The sequence below is a fragment of the Salvia splendens genome, chromosome 7 (assembly GCF_004379255.2).
Source record: "Salvia splendens isolate huo1 chromosome 7, SspV2, whole genome shotgun sequence".
NCBI lineage: Eukaryota > Viridiplantae > Streptophyta > Magnoliopsida > Lamiales > Lamiaceae > Salvia > Salvia splendens.
This window is the reverse complement of record NC_056038.1, coordinates 3,181,637-3,200,689: the sequence shown is the minus strand read 5'-3', so window position 1 is coordinate 3,200,689 and position 19,053 is coordinate 3,181,637. Positions and strand designations below refer to the sequence as shown.

Below are 19,053 nucleotides of genomic sequence, written 5' to 3'. Positions count from 1 at the left end.
TTTTGGTCCAAAATATTATCTTTTGAATTATTCAGTCCCTCACAAATAAAAACGGGTCGCATTTGGTCCATTTTGGATGGTTTCGTCAAAAATTTGACGGAAACCCTAAGGTGGAAACCAAATTCTCAAAATATGTTTGTGGAGAGCAAAGAGGAGTACCTCGTGACGTCCTTCTTCACCGTCCAGATAATGCATGTGGCGGATGGCTCGGCGGTGCAGCAGCAGAGGCCTTCGGCGCCGCTGATCCAGACGCTGAAGATGCGGTCGAATTGCCTGCCCTTGCACGTCGCCGTCCACTCGAGGACGATTTTGGCGGAGCTTGGGGAGGGGCAGTGCGGCGGCGGTGTGTAGGCGGCGAGGACCGGCAGCTGGCCGTAGGTGAAGGAGAAATCGTGCTGGAGAAGGAGGTAGGAGCATGGTGCGGTGGCAGGGAGCTGGATTGGTTTGGTGAGGGAGGAGGAGGACAGAAGGTGATGGTACAGCGGAGCTTGGCAGCGGAGATGCTGGAGGGGGAATTCCGTCAAATTTTTGACGGAACCGTCCAAAATGGACCAAATGTGACCCGTTTTTATTGTGAGGGACCGAATAATTCAAAAGATAATGTTTTGGACCAAAATAAAAAAATCACAATATGTTAAGGACCAAAATGAGCCTTTAGTCTAATAAATATATTCATATGTTATTGGTCTATGAAATTATAATTTTTTATCTAAATTATGTCATTTTTACGAACTAGTATTATAATTTTGGTAGCAAAAATCATGAACTCCTATAGTGCAGTGAATTTCCAACGTTTTGGAATTTCGCCCAAATTTGATAAAGATTTTTTTAGGTAGAAAGAGCGGGCCTAGCATGGAAAAAGAACTAAGCATAATGAACGTCGTTGTGGACCATATAAGCATAATGTGATAAGTAATCAACAATAAAGTTCTCTTCCCTGTGCACATGCCACAACATGACCGAGTTAAAATCTTGAAACATTTTGCTGATTCTCAACACTATGACTCGACAATCAGTAGAGATTTCTAAGTATCCCTAGTCATAGCAACAACCACATAGCTATCCCTCTCTAATTCCAAAACTTGCACCCTCAATCTTCTTAGCCAACTCTAATCCATAAAAAACACACCAAATCCCAGCAAGCAAAATAGAACAAACCTCGATATTAGCCACAAATTCATTCCAATTACGTGCATCATCTCTAATCAATCCTTTGCCATAATAAAACTCAAGTAACACACAAAAAAACGTCGTTTAAACCATTAAAAGTGACATCGTTTTCTTATGTTGACTGCTTTATTCAATTACATAATCCAACACTCCACACCCAATTTAATTTAGGAAAATTTTCAAACTCGTGGAAATTCACTACAAAGCTTGAGCTTACAATATTAGCGACCAACTATCTAATTCACAGAAAAGATTGAATGTCAAGCAAAGTTTATGATTTTAAGCACAATACCTTTTTATTATTAGAGTAAAGTTTCATTAATATAATTTGTTATTCATTTGAAATTAAAAGTCTCGATAAACTTAGTCAGCATACCTTATTCGACGAGAATTTATGACTCTTAAAATGGACTGAATCACATAAAATCTAGGCAACTTAATTATACCCCAATTTGTAATTAACCCTTTACCATAATTAAATTATCAGGTTCAACATTATTTTATTTGCTTTTTTTTACCGTTTATATAATCATTTTGTTATAGACCGTTGCTCTATCTCTATCTCTATCTCTATCTCTATATCTCTCATTCATGTTGTAGTAGACTTCTCTTCTGCAGACCTTTTTTAGAATCCATTCCAATGGATTCTGTAATATGTTTGGATCATCTATCCTCTGTTTATTATCATTTCGGATTCGGATTTTTTGCGTTGTGGAATTTCAAAGAAATATCCGAGATTTTCGCCCTCTTTTTGCTGATTTCCTTCGGCTTCAAAACCTTCTCTTCTCTCTGGTTTCCAATTGATATTTCTAGTGTTGATAGATCAAAAAAGGTCATTGATGCGAAATTGAAGCGAAAATCAGATGGAAAGCATGCCTCTGTATCGGAAAGGAGGCGAAATTGCGATTCGGAGGTGTCGGCATTGAGGAAATTGGTGAAGATGGAGCGGCGGAGAGCGGATGCAGCTCTTGCGGAGGTGGAGAGAGAGAGGGCGGCCTCTGCCACGGCGGCGGAGGAAGCGATGGCGATGATTCAGCGGCTGCAGCGCGAGAAGAACTCGATCGAGATGGCAGCCAATCAGCAGCGCCGATTGTCGGAGGCGAAACACGTCCACGATGAGGAGGTGATTCAGTCGTTGGAGTCGCTGGTGTGGAGTTACGAGGCGGAGCTCGGCTTGCTGCGGCAGCAGCTCGGCGGCGGAGTGAAGGAATCGCTTTTCTGTTTGTCACCTTAGTTTTTTTTAATCATTTGTTTTAGTCTAATTTGATTTTTTTTTGGATTGGATTCCTCTTGTTTTATTTAAACAATGTGTATTGACATTAATTTTTTAGGACAACTAGTAGAAATATAAATGGAGATATCTCGTTATAAATTGTCAGGACATTTTTGACGTCGTCTTCTAGGTGTATTTTCATCTGTTTTATGTTATCTCTAGTATTGATAATATTTCATATAGTTAGCAGAGAAATAAATGGGCAAATAGTAGTACTCCACTATATTGTAAGAGTATATTTTTGTTCATAAGATTTCATCCCTTCATAAAATTTCATCCCTGGATGAATTATTTATCCTACTAAATATGCACTAAGGTGTGTTCAGATGTTGTAATTCACTATCATTTGATGATAAATTATAGTAGAATTATATTAGTTAGAGGGGTAATATGACTAATTATTACACTAACTATCCACACCTAGAATTAAATTGTGGTATTTAATTTAGTGAGTCAACCATGATACATATTCAATTATGAAATGTAATATTATTGACCAATTAGGCTATATACCATTACTCCCCATATGTATTTCCAATTTTATAAAACCAGCGTTAAAAGTGTTGGATCACCACTAACATGGGCTGCAAGCCTGGAAGACCTGAATTCACATGATTTTCAAACTCCATAATTCAATATTTGAATTCATCAAATTCAAATATTGCTGAGATTTAAAACCTCTATTTAGTTGTAAATTCATCTGGTCTACCTTTGAACTATTCCAGTGTAGTGGGTTTATTGTTTCCAAAATCACAATAATTAAATTATCGCAATTCATGAATTACACAACACATCTAGTTTTACGATAATTCAATCACAACACACTTCAATAATTTTGAAAGCTTTATTTGATGTGTCTACAAATTACTTATACTGCAAGAGAATATCTCTATGTGCGACATTGTCTATTTGCTCTGCCTACAAACTCACGTTACAAACATAGCATATACACACAGATTAAATTGACTAAAAATCTCTCATTTGAGTAAGTGATATGATGCTTTCAATTTCACCCCTTAAAAGAGGATTTACTGGCGAAAAAACACGACATCTATTACTTAACCTTCAAGACAACATTTGGCAATTATTTAAAAATTGGGATAACGGCCAATTAAATCTAAGAAATTTTAACCTGTCTCGTGATGTTTGAGAAAGAAATTATAATTACTAAGTTTCAATTTTTCTTAATTTTCCTATTAATATATACCAAATGATGTATTTGATGATGTTAGAAATAACGTTAACAGAATCGAATAAATACTAGTAGTATTTTTTTCTTTTATTTTCCTTTTTTATTCTAATTAAACAATACCATATGTCATTTATACACGAATGAAAAAAAGTCAAAAATATAAAATTTACTGATATTTTTTTTTCCAAATTTTATGTTACTAGTAATAATTTCACTAATTTTTGCAATTTGAATATCTATTATCCATTTCAAATTTTATATTTGGACTCATTAATTGTGAATTGGCTAGAGAGTGGTGTGCCATCACCACCTATACGGCTCCACAGATGTCCGCTTCATTAGCCTGCACCACAGATGGACTCACATTCAATTTCAATTATCCTTTCTCCATTTTTTTTTTCAAAAAACCACAATGATGAAAAATTGTAAACCTTCAAAATCAATACCCCATTAATTAATAAATATATAAAAGTGTTTTGAGATATTTTTTATAATTGTGAATTTGAGATAGCAATCCAAATTTTTAATATCACTATGTTTTTATAAAAATGAAAAGAATCTCACTACATGATTCATACTCTGTTTCCCGTTATGATTACATTCTTATAATAAAATTTTTAAAAAATATTAAAAGTTAATATTTACAGATAAAAAGTTTACACCATATAATTAACAAAAAACTATGCGACCTCTGTATCGCAAGCGGTAGAGAACGTTCGCATATATACACACGATTTCATTTCTGCTATTCTTCTCTCTCTAAACCAAAATTCAAACGCTCTCTCTCTCATCCACCTCCAATCACACACACCACCATGCCTATCTAGGGTTTTCAGCTAATCACTCTCGCGATCTCCCAATTCAGATCTTAATAATCCAGTAATTTTGACAATTCACGCAATTATTAAACTCTGTATTTCACCTTTTCACCACTGAAATCAGCCGACTCCATGGCGGAAGAGCAATCGTCGTCGGCAGCGGCAGCGAGTAACGGTACTGATACGACGGCGCCGCTAGGGCACTCGGTCATACCGATAGTGAATAAGCTGCAAGACATCTTCTCGCAGCTTGGAAGCCAGTCGACCATCGAGCTGCCGCAGGTGGCGGTGGTGGGAAGCCAGAGCAGCGGCAAATCCAGTGTGTTGGAAGCGCTGGTTGGTCGCGATTTCCTTCCGCGCGGAAATGACATCTGCACGCGCCGACCGCTCGTGCTGCAGCTGGTGCAGACCAAAAGCAAGGGAGACGGGACTGAAGACGAGTGGGGGGAGTTTTTGCATCTGAACGGGAAGAAGTTCTTTGATTTCAACGAGATTCGGAGGGAGATTCAGGTAATTTTCTTATATGTTGTGTTTTATCAAGCGCTGCGAAATGCCTTTGCATATATATTGAAAATTGTTAAGCATAGAGTTAATCCTATTATTTTAAGCTACTTTGGTGAAGAAGCCACCTGTATGATTTATGGACGAGATGTGTTTCTGTAAAGTGACAAATTTCTAAGTTATTGAAAATAAAAATAGTTTATTGGTACTTGGCTTAAACTTGAAACTTAAAGCACTTAGATTATTAGGAGACGGGTGCTGGGGGTCTGATCACACTATTTTTCATAAAGTGTGTTGGCAAGTTGATTTGAAATTGAGATACGGAGATCTTGAAAACATTTAGGAACATAATATGGCCCAAACATTCATTCAGTGGAGTGATTGTCATGCACAAATATGTTTGTAAAATTTATACCGGTCAGGACTGAACTCAACTTACAATAACTAGAATACATTTGTGAACACTACTAAAAATTAAGCACATTATGATTGCCATTATACTGATATTTAGGGGTGGTGAGTTGTTTTGTTTATGTACTTTTGAAGGGTTCAGGGGATACAGTTAAACTCATGTGAAAAGATGGAAAATCTGAACAGATTTTAAAACTTACAAAATACTTTTAGTGATATTCCTTTCTCTTTTGAATTGCAAGCACTAATATTAGTTCTTGTGTGTCAGTAATGCATATCTGTAGATACTGCTAGGCATAATGCAATGCTGGTATGTTTTACAAAATTACAAGTTCACTATTTCACTGGGACTTGTTACTATTTGAATTTCTTACATTATTTCATAATTTCACCTAAGTAAGGACAACTTCTGGTAGAAATAGTAACCATGAATATGAAAGATTAGCTTCTGATGGATTCTATTTAGTTAACGATTCCGGTATATTTGTGTCACTGTGTCACGTTGAGGGTAGGGCCTTCACAGCTTTGAATGTGATGCATAGCTTTTTTCCAGTATTTGATCAGCTTAATTATTGTTTAGGCTGAAACTGAGAGAGAAGCTGGGGCAAACAAAGGTGTATCGGACAAACAAATCCGTTTAAAGATTTTCTCCCCCAATGTTCTAGACATTGCACTTGTGGATCTACCAGGCTTAACTAAAGTTCCTGTTGGCGATCAGCCATCAGATATTGAGGCTCGCATTAGAACAATGATAATGTCATATATCAAGCGTCCAAGTTGCTTAATTCTGGCTGTAACACCAGCAAATTCTGATCTAGCAAACTCAGATGCACTTCAAATGGCTGGAATGGCTGACCCCGATGGTACCTTCTTTATTTACTCATCGTTTTTAATGACCTCTATAGAGTCGATATCTTGCTTCTACTCTAGTGTTATTATCTGGATTCTGGATTTCATGTTTTCAAGTTTGTACCTGCAGGGTATAGAACAATTGGTGTAATTACTAAGGTGAGGTTCACCAGCATAATTTGATTTAATGAACCTGGTTATTATGTGCTTTTATTTTTATCTTGGTGGTGCTTTGTTGTTTCAGTTGGACATTATGGACAGGGGTACTGATGCTTGCAACTTTTTGCTTGGAAAAGTTATCCCACTTCGCCTAGGTTATGTAGGTGTTGTTAATCGCAGTCAAGAGGTGATTTTCCTTGTTCTTACTCTTACCCACCAGTTGTTACCTGTTTCTACACAATATGTTCATTTAATTCCTTATGCTAAACCTTCAGAATTTTTTATAGAGTATTGATGATACTTTAATACAATGCAGATGCACTATTTTTTGTTGATGTATTGCTTAGAGTTGGTCTAAGAATATTAACTTTTAGTGTCAAGTCCGAAGATTCCCAATGTATAGTGATTAGAGAACAATTAACAGAACTATATATAGTAGGGGGAGAGAGGAGCAGTGTTGTATGTAACTTGCAAGATGGATTTTGCAAGTGCAGCTTATGCCCTTGATGATTATTAATTATGCAGGATATTATGTCTAGGCGGACCATCAAGGATGCACTTGTAGCAGAAGAGAAATTCTTCCGCAGTCGCCACGTATGACCATGATCTTTTCTTTTAAGAACTGATTTCTGGATCTCTTTCTCATTTTAGATGATTTAAGTATATGTTCTGCAGGTGTACAATGATCTTGCTGATCGTTGTGGAGTGCCTCAGTTGGCCAAGAAGTTGAACCAGGTATATGATGTTAGACTGTGTTCTATTTAAATATTATGTGATTTCTTATAGGTATCCTTGACAGTACATCTATTTTCAACATGTAGTTTCTGGATAACTGCTTATTCTATTCTGGTCTTCATAGTTGGATTTCTTTCTTCATCCTTGCATTGTTTTGTTACATGCTTACATACTTGTCAACTTGCATGCGTGTTACCTGGGTTCCTAACTGATGAGCATAAATGTGCCATTGAAATGACTCAGAGCATTCCCTTCGGTGTGCAATTTAGTTTGCTGGTTGAAACGTGGATGCTCAAATGCTGTCTGTCTTATGTAAAAAGGGAAATTAAGATCTACTAGTACTATACTTTAGAGCATGAGATATTGATGCTTTATGAAAACTAACAGATATTTTTTGAGTTTCGGTTTGCTTGATATTGCCTTTGTTCTTGTTACAGATTCTTGTTCGGCATATTAAGACTGTTCTTCCAGGATTGAAAACCCGCATTAGTGCCGCCCTTGTCACTGTTGCAAAAGAGCATGCTAGCTATGGAGAAATTACTGAATCAAAGGTTTGTTTGTATTCTTAATGAATGTAAAATGATCATATATTCATATGTATGGCTGTTGGTGCTATCCTACCTATTATCTTGATCCTAATATTTGACCTTCTTGCGATGAACAGGCTGGCCAGGGAGCACTGCTGCTGAACATTCTTTCAAAATATTCGGAGGGTAAAGACTTAAATTGTATTAACTTATTAGATAATTAGGTCATTTAAAAGTTAGACCTTTATCACAGTCACTTCTCATCACCAATCATCCCCATCAAGGGATTTTGCACGAGCACTGCTTTAAAACTTCAATGTCCCTGTATACAAGGATGTGAGCTATAGTTATTAAATACTCCCTGCGTTCCGCGGTAGTTGGGTCATTTCATTTTCTGCACTCATTTTAGAAAAATGATAATAAATAGTTAAAGTGGAGATAAAAAAAAGTAAGAGAGAGAATAATGTAGATAAGACTCTTATCTACCTTATTCTGCCACCTATCTGGACATATTACTCTTCTAGACAAGCTTTGTCATTCAACATTTGACAATATCATTTACTCAAATGTTCCTTCTTCTGTCCGAGGTCATGCTAAAATTTTAGATATTTACCTCTACTCGTTACATATTCCATATTCCATAAACACATCAACCACTCATGACAAGTACTGAAGTACATGCATGCTCATTTATCTTGTACTACTGTTTTACTAATGCATAGTAAACTGATTCATATATTCTTTGTATGCACTGTGCTGTTAATAATTAAATTAACTTACTCCATATATCATATAAAAGTCTGACCTATGGTAGCTGTACTGTAAGCATCTAGGGCCACTTTCCCCAATTATCACTTATAGTCATTCTTATGTTTGTCTAAGACTGGAAAAATGTGAAACTGTCCCACCATTGATGATCACATCTGTCCATTTGCTGCATTCCTGATATTCTCCCCTCAAAAAGATTTATGTAAATGCTGCTTACTTGAGGAGTTTATTTTGTTTAAAACAGCATTCTCCTCCATGATAGAAGGGAAAAATGAAGAGATGTCAACTTCTGAGCTGTCTGGTGGAGCAAGAATCCATTACATTTTCCAACATATATTTGTTAAAAGCTTGGAGGTTTGTGATTCCTGTTTGATTGAATTTGTAAATTAGTTGTGTTCGAGTTTGATTTTATCTTGAATTTTGTTTCCGAGATGAAGGAAATATGAATATGATTATTCGTTTGTTTTGTCAACTAGTCAAAACTGGAAGCTAATAATGCTGTGTATTAATTAGTTCAGACAAACAACACAATAAAATGATTAAGCCATGCTCGCTAAAAACGAAACATGTTTAAATGCGTCGTAGTCATGGCTTTATTAATCCCCCATCCACCAATCCATCAAAGATACTAAAAAAATAGTTTGGATTATGTTGCTCCACTGTTGAGATCGATGAACGTATGTATTTTGCTGCAATTTGCTACTACCTTATCTAAGATTCAGTTTTTCTTGAGCTTCATACTTATGGATGTTTTATCTACTCAATTCCTTTGTATCCAGCTTCTATTTGCTTAGTGCAATTGTTTCTCTTTGTGCAGGAAGTAGATCCTTGTGAAGATTTAACTGATGATGACATCCGTACTGCCATTCAAAATGCAACTGGCCCGAGATCTGCATTGTTTGTACCGGATGTAGGTTTTTGCTCCTACTTTCCTTTCTATTTGTGTTTTGTTATACTTCTAGGTCAGGGAAAGCTGCAAGCGCCTTCATTTTGTGTTTTCTCTTTCCATGTAACATTTTCATGCCAAATAATTTCAAACACGTAGGTTCCATTTGAGGTTCTTGTTAGAAGACAAATAGCTCGCTTGTTGGATCCAAGTCTTCAATGTGCCAGATTTATATATGATGAGTTAATGAAGGTATATTTATAGAAATTACCTTTTGAATCGGCCCATTGTTACCTTTTGTCTTTTTAACTGGACATGTTCTCTGGGTGTTGTTTATAGATGAGCCATCGTTGTATGGTTAATGAATTGCAACGGTTTCCGGTCCTACGGAAGCGCATGGATGAGGTTATTGGTAATTTTCTGCGAGAAGGACTTGAGCCGTCAGAGACAATGATTGGTCATATAATTGAAATGGAGGTATTGTGCATATGGACGTATACCTTTTTTTCACACCTTGTCATACTTTTTATTTGGCCTCATAAAAATACTGGTTATTCATCTTTTATCTCACCTAAGGATTTGATACAGAATATACTTTATTGTGCTACTTAACAGTCAACTGACTTTTTTTTGTGATGAACCTGTCTTATGGATTCAGTATAGTTATTCTGTTTTCTACAGTAAACAATCTAATATAGTAGTGGATATTATGAAAGAAATGATTTCCAATGTATTGTGATATTTGAATCTATTTAGTACTATAAGGAGATAGTTAACCTTTTCCAGCCTAAGGTGATTTGGGATATGAATGGACTAAATCTTTTTAATATAAGGGGATAATTAAACTTTTGCCTATTATATAGTCTTTTTCATGAAAAATTTGCTTCATTTACTTCTGGAATTAGCTGAAACTTAACTACTCTATATATAGATGGATTATATAAATACTTCCCATCCAAATTTTATTGGTGGGAGTAAAGCTGTTGAGACAGCAGTGCAACAGACCAAGTTATCCAGGATTGCCACACCTGTTTCAAGGCAGAAGGTCCACAATTTTTGTACTGATGAGTTACAGTCTTCTCCAATTCCGAACAATGTCATGTTAGCTAATAAATGGTTGGCATTTATCAATCAGGATGCTGGAGATTCAGATAAAGTAATAAACTCAGAGAAAAGTCTAAAGTCTCGTGCTATTCTTGGTCGGCAAGTGAATGGAATTGTTCCAGAGCAGGTGAGTTTTGTACTGATGCCCAAAGTTCCTGTGGAGCCAAATACTTTATTTAATTTCAAAGTGATTAATTACTTTCTTTTTTTGCTGCTCTTTCCTTTGCAAAAAGGGTGCTCGGCCTGTTGCAGAATTAGAGAAAAGTTCCTCATCAGGTACATCTGCTATTTTATTTCAGGAACAATTTCTGTGTGAATAAACCCTTAAAATCTGATGACACCATCTCCTTGGAGGAGTAAGAACAATACTGCTGGAATTTTTGTTGCATAGACTGTTATCCCACATCAAGTTAGTAAGAATCCTGCCTTCAATATATGAGTTTGGATAACTCTCTCCCTTTACAAGGCCTTTTGAGGGGATGATAGGCCCAATTCTAATAGACTGCAAACAAAATTTGTTAGAATTTGATTAGTTGCCAAATCCATTGTAAAATGCATATCATGTGCCTTTGCAAATGGTTAGTTGTATGTAACCAATTTTTCCTTCTATTTTTGAAAAAAAGTCCATGAAGTTCATTAGTTGCACTCTGTCTTCCATCACTGAAATGAAAGTACGAGATTGTGGGACTTAAGCACGACTTTCAATTTGAGGAGCTGGGAAATGATGTTGAACTTCTTATCGTAAGAAGTGGTTTTTATGATAAGAACCAAATTATTTTAAAAAGTTTCAAGCTGGAGGCTTGCATTCTGTTTCGAGATCCAAGTTCCACTATCTTGAGAATATTTTACCTGCTTTCTAGATAGAAATTGATCAACCGTTTGCCATGCAATTTTTGTGAATGATTGTCATTATTAGATGTGACATTGTTACATATTCAAACAGGTAACAATGTTGGTTCATCTTGGGGAATATCTTCAATTTTTGGCAGCAATGATAATCGTGCAACCACAAAAGAACATTCAACCAGCAAACAATTCATTGAACCTGTTCAGACCATGGAACAGAGTATCTCAATGATTCATTTGAGAGAGGTATATCCTCTTTGGTAATCAATATATTTAGGGAGATATTTTATTCCATGCCATCTAACCGACTTCTTCATTATTAAGCCCCCTAGTGTATTGAGGCCCTTGGAAACCCACTCAGAACAAGAGGCTGTTGAGATTGTTATAACAAAGCTGTTGCTGAGATCATATTATGATATTGTACGGAAGAACATTGAGGATTCTGTACCAAAGGCTATTATGCATTTTTTGGTATTCTAATTTCTTTTTCTCAAGTTTTTTGTTCAGCTTATACTATTCTAGTATTCTGTTATTTCTGTTACAATTTATCTGTGATTTATTACTAGTGACCTATGTTTCATTCTGAGCATGGCGTGTGTTTGTATCTGAATATTGATTCCTTTTCAGTCACTCAATCTCAGTCTTATGTCCATTTTGACTGAAACCCCGTGTTAATTCCTTGAATATCTGGTCAGGGATGCAGCTGCCGTATATGCACTAAGTCTCATCTGTTCCATTATCCTTTTCTTTTTTAATCACTGCATTACTTATGTAACCTGTTTAATCTATGCATCTTAAGTTGTTCTTCTTTGATCATAACTGTATACACATGAATATTTCTTCTTGCAGGTTCACCATACAAAAAGAGAGCTCCATAATGTTTTCATCAAAAAGCTTTACAGGTATGTTATGTTTCCAAGTTATGGTAATTTTGGATGATGGGGAAGCAAAAGTAGGATGAGAAATATAAGGTGGAAGTATGGCTTATTGGAATCAAGAAATTGTAAATCAGCATGTTTAGAAAATGCCATGCAATGATACAACGCAGGCTAGATTACCTTCCCAATCGAACAATGTTTTATTTTGATTAATACTTTCTTCCACCCTATACAAAAAAAAAACTGAATGAGAAATTCAACGACACTCTAGTACCCTTTCCTTTGGTTGTTTGCCTCTAGCAGCAATTTAGCATGGATGTCCACTGCTATGTAACATTTGAATATAATGGCCGTGTTAGTTGCAATTTCCTACTCTCATTCCCCCATGTTTAAAGTACTTTTGAACTTTCCCGAAGACAAATAGCTGATGCATGTTCTCGGCTGTGTTTGAGCAGAGACAACTTGTTTGAAGAAATGTTACAGGAACCAGACGAGGTGGCTACTAAGAGGAAGCGTACCCGAGAGACACTTCGGGTCCTGCAGCAAGCATTCCGCGTAAGTCTTTGTATTTGTGGTTTAGTCAATACCTTGGGTTAGACACGAGAAAAAGTTTCAGTTACATGTTAGTGACACCATCCTAGCCTTATTCAAATGGATGTTCCTATCTTTATGCATGATCAGCAATTTCTCATTTGACGCTTTTCCATGCTCCCCCACGGCCCCACCCCCAGTCCCCCCACCCACTGATCCCTTTTCACCTTTTCCACTAGCTGACAAAAATTCAAGCTTTGAAGTTGATTAGGCCCTTGAACATAAATTTGGGATGATGCATATCCCTGTTTCTCGAGGCTACATAGTAAAACCTTATGACTCTGGACTTGTAATCAACTTTTTGTAGTTGCCTAGTTAGTTGCACGAGGAAGTAGTGATACATTTGGTGTGACAGATTTTCCTCATTTTTTTCCACGGGCACTGTAATTTCTGAACAAAGGCGTGTTGCTGGTAAATAATACCCGCGTTTTTGTTTTTTGTGTGTTGTAGACATTGGATGAACTGCCACTTGAAGCCGAGACAATTGAGAGGGGCTACAGCTTGAGTAATGATACAACAGGTCTTCCAAAGATCCATGGGCTTCCGACCTCATCTGTATACAACACCAGCAGTGGTTCCACCGATTTATATGGTGCATCACCTAAACACTCCAAGTCACGGAAGTCATCGCATTCTGGTGAGCTGCACTCTCCTTATTATCCAGAAACCAATGGCAGTGGACGCAGTTCAGTGTCTGGTCTTTATCCAACACTCGATTTTTAGGTCCTTGAAGAATGCTGCAAAACCAACATCTGCAATTAAACGACTTCCTACGCAGTGTTCTTTATGTTAAATCAAGATTTTTGCCTTTTACAGAAAGCTTCTAATAATAAAAGGAGCTGCTGCTATAGCGAGTGGGTAACCTTTCTTTCTAGAAATAAGGGTTGGTTGCGAAGTGCATTTTTTCTGACAAGCTTCAAACTACACTCTCTGTATAGTGTGCATTTATACTATTACTGAGTCCCTGTAATTTCATACTATATCGATATTCGTTTTTTTTGTAATTTTTTGATTGGCAGATGAACTCATTTTGTCACTTTTTTCTCTATTATCGGCGTCTGAAGAATCCACGGCAAACCGATCAAACCGATCGGTTTTCGGTTCAGTTTGGTCTGTCACCGAATCAACCATATATTTGTGTATTATAATATAGTCCTCTTCTAATGCTTATAATACCATAATCTAAAATTAGGACTAAATGTACACCCTTAGATTTTAAAATGAGTGGATGAGATTAAAGCTTATAAATTTCAATAAATAGTAGACAAAATATCAACAAAAGAGTAATATCGTTATTATGATATCATATGATTATTTTCGTGGGTTTTTTTTATATCAACATAGTGTATTACAAATATCAATAATACTGCATGTGGATATCAACACAAGTACAAGAAAATATCAACACAGTTTTATTGATATTTTACATACACTATACACTATATTGATATTTCTTTGTGTATTTGTTGATAAAATCTACTTACAATATGTACGAAAATAGAAATATAAATTATCAAATTTCATCACCCGAACATCGTCGGAACATATGCAATTGAGATCTCGTTATAATCCTTATAAAATTATCTTTAATTTGATATATTTTTTGCGAAAAATAATTTAAATCGAGAGAGTTAAGTTAATTTAAAGTTTTGAGATGATTTTGATAAGAGAGAATTGACATTAATACCTTTTAAATTTATTTATTAATTATTTAAATTTAAAATATAATACACTTGTCATTATTTTAACCATTGGATCTCTTAATCTAATGGCTAAGAATTGATTTTATTTTTGGATTGTTAATTAGTTAACAATTGATCATAACCCTTATAATATATATTTAATTATATATATGCTACCGTATTCCGGCTCGACCTGTGATTCGACCGGTCGAACCAGTTGAACCGATAGCAACACCGGTCCGGTTTTTAAAACATTGCTATTTTGTTTTTTTTTTCAGTTATTCTACTCCTAAATCCTTATTATCATCCTCTAAATCAGCCCTCATGGTTGAGAGAAGAGTGCAAGCGGGAGCTTAACCAGATCTGAAAATATAGATTTAAAAAAAATGGAAAAATGGTACAACGGGCCAGCAGTTTCGGGCGCACCGCCCAGTATTGCCGGTCCAGAATGGCTCAATAGCTAGGCGGTTTTAATGAGCAAATCGGACCGGAGAGCTTGCCGGTTCGTGGCCCAACCGATCGGACCGGCCAGTTCGATCCGGTTTTTAAAATACTGGCACAAACCAAAAAAACTTACTTTATAGCAAAAGCATAAAGTAGTAGTAACAAATATCCTTTTCGTTCATTACAACTGACATGTTTATTCGTTGTGATTGATATCATTACATCATAAATTGATACAGTGAAAGCATAAAACAACAACAACCGTCCTTTTCGTTTTCGTCACTTGTGCGATGAATGTATCATAAAGTTACAACAACACTGTTCTGCAAAAGTACAAATAAAGAGGCGTGGGGTACAAATTCCATGCCTCAATAATTGAAAAACCAGCTACTTGTATCATATAGCCGGCCATGGCAATACTTAAATAAAAAATCTTGATTCTTGTGAATATAAAATTCCAAACATCTTGACTATGTTAACTTGAACAACACAAATAAACTGAAGGGTGTCAACATCTCTACATAAGATCTGCAAAGCACAAATTTGCTGAGAAAAATGGAAGCAAAAACTCACCGCATAATGATGTTTCCATGGCTGGCCTTCGGCCACATGATACCCTTCTTCGAGTTATCGAAGCGATTGGCAGCGAAAGGGATGTTTGTTTCATACGTTTCTGTAAAAAAATCATGGATTAAATATGCCCGGTCAATGGATTTTGACCAAATAATAAATGTGACGAGACATTTAATTTTGTGAAATTAAATGACATAGCGTCGATCTACATTTTACGTAGGTAAATGTAGTATATTCACTTTCTCAAATCCGATTTCCGGTGAGTGAGAAATAGTGGATTAAAGTTGGGCATAATTAGCTTTTAATTAAAGCTTGGAGATGGAGCTTAGGGAATAATTAACTAGTGTTAATTATCCCACATTGGAGGATTAACACATCTTTAATGTGTATAAATTAAGTGACTTTATGTTACTTAATAATTATAGTGGACCAAGATGGGTGAAAGAGCCCACACGCGCGCGCCGCCGCCGCCCGCCCGCCCGAGCCCGAGCCCGTGCCCGTGCCCGTGCACGTGCACGTGCACGTGCTCGTGGTCGCGGGCCGCGGGCCTCGGGCCTCGGGCCCGATCTCGATCTCGATCTTGGACTTGGACTTGGACTTGGATCTTGGATCTTGGCAATTGGTCTTTGGGTGGTCTTTGGGCTTGGTGCTTGGCCCAAACTATTCTTTTTGGACCACCGCCGAGTCAGCAATCCAAGTGGCTTGACACGTCGTCAAGCGAGGCACAGTCACGGTTGCCACGTGAGAAATCCACACGCTCCACACACGGATGGCACACTCCTGCCACACGTCTGTAACCGACGTCGGTTACGAATTGCCATGATGACAGCCATCATGGCTGTTGACCCCCTGCAGTGGACTGAGCCTATAAATAGGCCAGCCATTCCATGCATCACTACACAATTTAAAAAAGCATTCTGCATCATAAGCTCTCTCCCTCTCCCTGCATAGTTTTTTCTGTCGAAGCTCTGCCCTCTCCTCCATCCAGTTCGCCGGAGCTCTGTTGATTGCGGTGCTGCATCAATAGAGACGTAGCCGTTTTACCTTTGGGGACGACACGCCAAACCGAAGAGCACTACCGGGGCGTATCTCGTCTTGCGGGAAGAGGCCTCCTCGACTCGGCTAATCACACTGGTTTAGTAGTTTCGATTATACGTTGTATTTTTAAGTTCAGTTCTTCCTTTCCTTTCTTTTGGGTTGTATTACGCCCGGTAGTTATCTTTGTAATCCCAGAAACCAACAATCGCAAGACGAGATAACTTGCCTTTGAAGGAATTTGGACTTCTAAACTGAACTAAAACTTTCGAAATATTAAACACCTTTGCTGGAGATGTCTACCGACTCCAACACCGCCGCTGCCACCACCGCCGCCGCCATTCCCTCCACCATGGCGACCACTGGACCGGTCAACACTTCATCGATTCCCTCGATGATGCCAACTCCTGGCTTCCCAGCCGCTTCATCCACCGTCCCTTGGGTTTGGGACAACCCCTTCGGGGCGTCCACTGGTTCCACCTTTGGTGGTTCGGTTGGTTCCACTTTTAGTGGTTCCTTCGGATCCTTTAATGGATCGAGTGTTGGTGCCTTCGGGCTCAATACTAGTGTTGGATCTTTCGGGATCAACACGAATGCTGGGGCCTTCGGGTCTCATGCGGGTGCTAGTCCCTTCGGGGCTGGTACGACCATGGCGGGCTCTATGCCCAACATGAATGGTGGGGGCTCTATGCCCAACCAAGTTGTTGGCTCCTTCGGGGGCAACGGAATTGGTTCCTTCCAAGGACCAACTGCGGCACCTTTGGCACCAAGAATGATGCCACCTGCCGAGAAACCACCAAAGTTTGGAGGATCTGACTTCAAGCGGTGGTACCAGAAGATGTTGTTCTACTTGACAACATTGGGCGTCGCCAACTTCCTCACGGAGAACGAGCCGCCCGCACCAAGCGACCAAGAGACTAGGCTCGAAGTCATGGCAGATTATGAAGCTTGGAGGAAAGGAGATTATCTTTGTAAAAATTTCATTCTAAGTGCTTTAGATGATAGTTTGTACAATGTATACTCCAATGTAACCACATCTAAACAAATGTGGGAAAACCTAGAAAAGAAGTATAGCATAGATAATGCTGCTGGGACGGAACAAGTTGTAGCATCCAAGTTTATGGACTACAAAATGGTCGACTCTCGACCCGTCATGGAGCAAGTCCAAGAGCTCCAAATGATCATCCACTCATTAGTGGCTGAAGGGATGACCTTGCCCGATAAATTCCTAAGGTGCACGATCATTGACAAGCTCCCTCCAAGTTGGAAGGACTTCAAGAGTTATCTCAAGCACAAGCGAAAGCAGATGACCCTTGAAGACTTGATCGTGAAGTTGCGCATTGAGGCCGACGTGCGCAAAAGTGATCAGAAGGCTAAAGGCTTCACCCCAAATGAAGCCAAAGCCAACCTGTTGGAGCGGGGCGGTCCCTCCAACAAACGCCCTCGCCCAAACCGTCCAAATGACAAAGGGAAGGGAAAGCAGCCTTCAAGGAAGTTTGAAGGCGACTGCTACAAATGTGGCAAATCGGGCCACTTTGCCAAAGACTGCCGCAGCAAGAAGAAGAAGCCGGCAGCCCACGTCGTTGAGAAGGAGTTCAAGGACTGGGATGAGAACGACCTCATTGCAGTGGTCACTGAAGAGGTTAACCTTGTTGATAACAAGGGAGGCTGGTACATCGACACCGGCGCTACTGCTCATGTTTGCTCCGACAGGAGCAAGTTTGCCTCCTACACTGCTGTTGAAGGGAGGAAGATCAACATGGGGAATCAAGCATCGTCAGAAGTCCTCGGCGTTGGCAACGTGATTCTCATGATGACGTCTGGCCTAACTATCACTTTGAAGGATGTGCTGCATGTCCCGGACATCCGCAAGAACCTAGTGTCAGGATCAATACTAGTTAATAAAGGGTTTAAACTTGTATTTGAGTCCGATAGGTTTGTCTTGTATAAGTTTGGAAAATCCATCGGAAAAGGTTATGTAACCGATGGGCTTTTCAAGCTTAGTGTAGCAACTCGAAGTGTTGCGAAGCCATTGGCCAATAAGAATAAAGCATCTACTTCCTCTTATTTGATTGAGTCTTCAAATTTGTGGCATTGTAGATTGGGACATGTAAATTCAAAAGCCATTAAAAGATTAGTAAATTTAGATTTACTAAAGGCTAATGAATTGGATATCCAAGATAAATGTGAAATTTGTCTTGAAGCAAAAATGACTAAGTTGCCGTTTCACTCGGTTGAACGAAGCACAAAACCCCTTGAATTAATTCACACGGATGTATGTGATTTAAAGATGTTGCAAACTAGAGGTGGTAAAAAGTACTTTATCACTTTCATAGATGATTGCACAAGATATTGCTACATTTATCTTTTAAGAAGCAAAGATGAAGCAATAGAGGCGTTCAAAAATTATAAGAACGAAGTTGAGAATCAACTTGGTTGTAAAATCAAAATGATTCGAAGCGATAGAGGAGGCGAATATGTAGCCCCGTTTGAGGAGTTATGCAACGCAAGTGGTATAATTCATCAAACAACTGCTCCATATTCACCACAATCTAATGGTGTTGCAGAACGCAAGAATCGAACTCTAAAAGAGATGATGAATGCACTGCTA

The 19,053-nt window shown here is 38.1% G+C and overlaps 2 protein-coding genes across 4 annotated transcripts; both read left to right on the top strand.

Annotated features, from left to right (window-relative positions):
- The first annotated feature begins 1,810 nt into the window (after positions 1–1,810).
- On the top strand, positions 1,811–2,404 carry LOC121741685 (protein FLOURY 1-like). Its single transcript, XM_042134564.1, has one exon. The coding sequence runs from the start codon at positions 1,811–1,813 to the stop codon at positions 2,402–2,404; it is 594 nt and encodes a 197-aa protein (XP_041990498.1).
- Positions 2,405–4,380: 1,976 nt separating this feature from the next.
- Positions 4,381–13,732, top strand: LOC121741562 (dynamin-related protein 3A-like). 3 transcript variants are annotated; one of them, XM_042134391.1, is made up of 20 exons: positions 4,381–4,963; positions 5,946–6,228; positions 6,345–6,373; positions 6,459–6,560; positions 6,899–6,967; positions 7,049–7,108; positions 7,546–7,659; positions 7,773–7,821; positions 8,648–8,757; positions 9,221–9,313; positions 9,449–9,541; positions 9,629–9,766; positions 10,221–10,334; positions 10,425–10,520; positions 10,627–10,669; positions 11,337–11,485; positions 11,564–11,710; positions 12,089–12,141; positions 12,573–12,672; positions 13,159–13,732. In XM_042134391.1, exons 1-20 carry the CDS (start codon positions 4,586–4,588, stop codon positions 13,429–13,431), a joined length of 2,493 nt encoding a protein of 830 aa, XP_041990325.1. In that variant the 5' UTR covers positions 4,381–4,585; the 3' UTR covers positions 13,432–13,732. The 3 variants fall into 3 exon arrangements, with proteins under 3 accessions (XP_041990325.1, XP_041990326.1, XP_041990327.1); XM_042134392.1 differs by lacking the exon at positions 10,221–10,334; XM_042134393.1 differs by lacking the exon at positions 11,564–11,710.
- Positions 13,733–19,053: the final 5,321 nt, after the last annotated feature.

Bases quoted from the DNA above. Each gene is read 5' to 3' on its own strand.
- LOC121741562 (XM_042134391.1), top strand. From the start codon at position 4,586: ATGGCGGAAGAGCAATCGTCGTCGGCAGCGGCAGCGAGTAACGGTACT. The intron at 7,822-8,647 runs GTAAAGACTTAA...TGTTTAAAACAG, and splicing joins TCTTTCAAAATATTCGGAGG to CATTCTCCTCCATGATAGAA. The intron at 9,314-9,448 runs GTAGGTTTTTGC...TCAAACACGTAG, and splicing joins CTGCATTGTTTGTACCGGAT to GTTCCATTTGAGGTTCTTGT.
- LOC121741685 (XM_042134564.1), top strand. From the start codon at position 1,811: ATGGATTCTGTAATATGTTTGGATCATCTATCCTCTGTTTATTATCAT.